Below are 4254 nucleotides of genomic sequence, written 5' to 3' on the forward strand. Positions count from 1 at the left end.
CCGATTTCGGGCCGGTGTATCGGGGCCTTTAGGGAAACCCACATATTTGTAACTGAGGCGGAGAAAGATGTTCGAGGTGTAAAGGTGAACCATGGTAACCTCTTTTTTGTTTTCTGACTTGAATGGCAGCAAACCAAATACTTTCAAGCATATTCACTGATATATAGGAACATGTGACTGTATTTAAATATATATATATAGCTTACTTTATGCACAAAACATTTTTATTTAGTAGCCACTCATTCTCTCCAACACTTCTTGCTATATATTCAACGATGATGAAAACTGAAACATTTCTAAGGAACTTGACCATCTTCACCTGACACAAAGTTGAAGACTTATGTGAATCCTTATGATGCAATTTACAAGCATGGGATTTGAGTATTAACAAAAAGGTGTTAAAGAAAACACAACAATGGATACATTTCAAGGGGAAGGTGGAAGAAGTACTCAGATTATTTACTTATGTAATGAAGCAATACTACAGTGTAACAATATTCAGTTACAACTAAATGTCATGCAGAATGGTCAATTTAAGCACCACATATTTTAAATTAATTTTATCAGAATTATTGATGCAATAATGTGTTCATCACACTTGTTAAAAGTGGGGTTTATTTTGACTACGTAATATACAAATTGGTTGCTTAACCTACAATAATATATAATAATGCACTTGTAGATTTATATTTTGTATTAAACTTTTAAATCTGCAAATCAGCTAGTAACTAAATAAATGTATTGGAGTAAAAGTAGCACAATGTGGACATACTCAACTAAAGTATAAGTAGCCTATACCTAAACAATTTCAATCTTTGATATTTTTTGGTTTGTCTCTTAAAAACAGTAGGCCTACTTGAGTAAATGCACTGGATATTACTGTTATTGTAGATGAAATGTAACGCCCCTTAATTGGTAGGAAAAGTCATTTTAAAGTGCAATATATTTTAACATCAGCAGAAATAGTTGAAAAATAAATTCTTACTTTAAAAAATACAGCATAGCAAAGTGGGGGTGGCCGCTAATAGCAAAATACTTTTTGTGACGCTACAGTTTCCCAGCATTCAGTGGGGCATCATGGCGGACACCAGGGAGAAAGGGCTGCAAGACTACAGAAAAAAATTACTGGAACACAAAGAAATTGACGGGCGGTTAAAAGAATGTAAGAGGCTGTTTAATGTTGTTGATTCTAGTGTGGCAACAATATGGTGTTTATTTTGATTATATATAATCAATAGTATAGGTTGATGCTTGCTAGCATCAGCTAGCTGGCCAGCTAGCTACTGCTTTGTCATGCAATTAGCATCCCTCATAGAAATGAATGGAAGTGACGCTAAACCAGTCGACGCTAGCTGTGCTAACTTAGCTTATTGGTATTAGACAAACAACTGTAACATTAGTGTTATGCCGAACATTAAAATACGTTAATAACTGATAACGTTCAGTTAACATCAGTCCGTGTACGGTCTACTACCGTGATACAAATTGAATTCGCATTGTAGCTGACGACTTTATCAACAGTTTTACGTTAAGCTAACTTGACTAGCTAACGTTAGCATGTTTGTTTGACAGTGAGCTGCCATTCTTAACTGTAACAAACAATGTCATCATCGGATGTATGTTCGTCTTTGTTAACGAAAACTGCAGAAAATAACTTCTGGCTATTCCCCTTGTTTGTTTTCCAGTGAGAGAACAGCTGAGAGAACAAACAAAACAGTATGAGAAATCAGAAAATGACCTGAAGGCTCTGCAAAGTGTTGGTCAGGTAAGAATATGTTCTGTACTTGTTTACATTTAAGAGTTTAGGTTCCCACTGGATAATACAAGTGGCTGCAACAGTAGATCGAAGTATTCTTGTATATATTGAATCTCCACTAAATGAGTCACTTTCTATTATTGTAGTTGTATTATTACAACATTTTACAAAGGACTGCATTATCATTTGATACAACCAAGGACATTTGAGAGTGAGACTGAGGAAATATATTTTCACCAGCAAGGAACCATACTTTAGATTTGTTAAAGCAGGTATAGATATAAAACTGGAAGATTATTATGTAATTCCTGGACTCCCAAAATAAAAGAGAACATCACAGTAGTGATGCAGCGTTTTTGACAAGGCCAAGACCTGGAGTTAGCAACACAGTGCTTCCCTCAACAACAAGTCAGGGTTATAATGTATGTCATCATTTACTAAAACAATGCTAGATGACAGTGAAGTAATAAAAAGTGAAATACAGTCATCTCGATTTATACAATGTTTGTGAAAGTGTTTGTGTCTGTTGGTGAAGAGAGAATGGTGTTTCAGTGGGTGAAGACAGTGGAAGGGACTTTCATAGACAAACAGGAGAGAGGGGATCAGAGTCAGACTTTTATTGAGACTATGCTAACCCCATCTTTTCCCTTTTTTTATTTGCAGATTGTTGGAGAAGTTCTCAAACAGCTGACAGAGGAGAAATGTAAGTTAATTGGATGAAATATCACGTTAACAAGTAGCGGCAGAATCATTTAATGGCTAGAGGATTTAGTGGGGGATTTAGAGTGTTCATTTTAGGATAACAAATCATTTCTTTATCAATCAGTCTCAAATACATGATGCTGATTCCGGCTTAAGATTTACCCTCTTGAAGTTTAGTGACTTATTAACCATTTCTAATGACAACTTGTGACTGAAACATGTCAAACTGTGATCAACTCCGGCATGTGATGCTAACTTGTTGTTTTTGTTTATTTCCAGTCATTGTCAAGGCCACCAACGGCCCCAGATATGTGGTTGGATGTCGCAGACAGGTATGTGCTGAACAGATACAAATGTGTAAAGCATCTTGTTTTGTTTTTGTTTCTCATATTTTCAGGAGACTGACAAAAAAAGTAATATATTGCAAAAATACCTGCATATATGTGCTATGCAGAACATAAAAGTGACCTGAAATATCCAGCTACGGTGAAAGTTATTCATTTGACCTGTTTTTAAAGGTGTATGTAGAGGCATGATGGTATGGTTGGATTTTTTAAATTAATGTGACCTCTTTGTTCACACCACAGTACTTTTCCCACTTTAGTTCCGATACAGTTCCGAAATCTCGCGTTCACAACAAAAAGAGCCGGAACTAAAATTAGTTAATCAGAAACTTTTTTTTTCGTGGGAGAAAAAGGTTCCTATGTCTGATTGGGCGGATTGCAAACCACGCCCCGTAAAACTCCCAAAAAGTTTTGTGAAGCCGCCATTTTATTATCCTCGCATTAGCATTATTAGTATTAGCATTAGCACAAACGCAGAGAGACTAATTTATGGCAACACAAAAGAAAACATGGGCGCGGTGGAGATGAGGAGGTGTTGGCGTTCTGGCGATTTACTCGGAAGGCTTCAGTAGAAGCTGCTGGGAGTTATCCCAGCAGCTTCTACTGAAGCCATTCCCCAACTCCGGGGACTTCCGGCCGGGGGCTTCGTGTGGCAGTATACGCCGTGAAGTTGTTTGCGGCCTGCCAGTAAACCCAAAGCAGAAGAAGAAGAAGAAGTGACGTCAGCGGCTTCATTTGACTAATCCTCCCCAATTCTCCCCCAGGGACTTATTCCGGTGTGAACGCGATCTGTACTTAGTGCATGAGAACTAAAAAGTTATCATGCACTAAGTTCTGATGAACCTTTGTGGGAAAAGTACTGCGGTGTGAAAGCGCCTAATGTACCACTAATTATTATTATTAGTATAATAATATCTGTTATTGGCCAATCCAACAAATCAAATATTTGGCACACCAGTCCATAACTAAATACATAATGTTTTGACCACATATTTATTTTTTACAATACAACCTTGTTTTTATTTTTGGATAGAGCAAACAATTCCAAATATACCAGCACAATGCACATTTTGCAGGTCTCCCTTGAAAAAGAGATCTATGATCTCAATGGGACCATCTGGTTGAATAAAGGATTGACATTGAAGTCTCATTCATTTTTAAAAACCTTTTTTTCAGAAACAGAAAACACTAATCTTTAAATATTTCTATCCAGTTGGACAAGTCTCAGCTGAAACCAGGAACCAGAGTGGCTTTGGACATGACCACACTCACTATAATGAGGTAAGCTTGAAGCACAGAATAAAAAGTATCTAACTGTAACATGTTAATGCTGAGCACTGACATGTGTAGAATGATGTAGGGCTGCTCGATCATGGCAAAAATCATAATCTTGATTATTTGGGTCAATAATTGATATCACGATTATTAAAAACGAATATCCATTTACTTTGA

The 4254-nt window shown here is 36.7% G+C and overlaps 1 protein-coding gene across 1 annotated transcript; it reads left to right on the forward strand.

The window, feature by feature from the left end:
* The first annotated feature begins 1042 nt into the window (after positions 1–1042).
* Positions 1043–4101, forward strand: LOC104963131 (26S protease regulatory subunit 10B-like). Its single transcript, XM_010791694.1, has 5 exons — positions 1043–1162; positions 1686–1765; positions 2420–2459; positions 2738–2790; positions 4016–4101. The coding sequence occupies exons 1-5, from the start codon at positions 1078–1080 to the stop codon at positions 4085–4087; spliced, it is 330 nt and encodes a 109-aa protein (XP_010789996.1). The 5' UTR covers positions 1043–1077; the 3' UTR covers positions 4088–4101.
* Positions 4102–4254: the final 153 nt, after the last annotated feature.

Source organism: Notothenia coriiceps, unplaced genomic scaffold (genome assembly GCF_000735185.1).
Source record: "Notothenia coriiceps isolate Sejong01 unplaced genomic scaffold, NC01 NC01_scaffold00035628, whole genome shotgun sequence".
NCBI classification, from domain to species: Eukaryota; Metazoa; Chordata; class Actinopteri; order Perciformes; family Nototheniidae; genus Notothenia; species Notothenia coriiceps.

Excerpts from the sequence above, each read along its gene's own strand:
- LOC104963131 (XM_010791694.1), top strand. The coding sequence starts at position 1,078 with ATGGCGGACACCAGGGAGAAAGGGCTGCAAGACTACAGAAAAAAATTA. Across the intron at positions 1,163-1,685 it reads TGACGGGCGGTTAAAAGAAT|TGAGAGAACAGCTGAGAGAA; the intron begins GTAAGAGGCTGT and ends TTTGTTTTCCAG. Across the intron at positions 1,766-2,419 it reads CTCTGCAAAGTGTTGGTCAG|ATTGTTGGAGAAGTTCTCAA; the intron begins GTAAGAATATGT and ends TTTTATTTGCAG.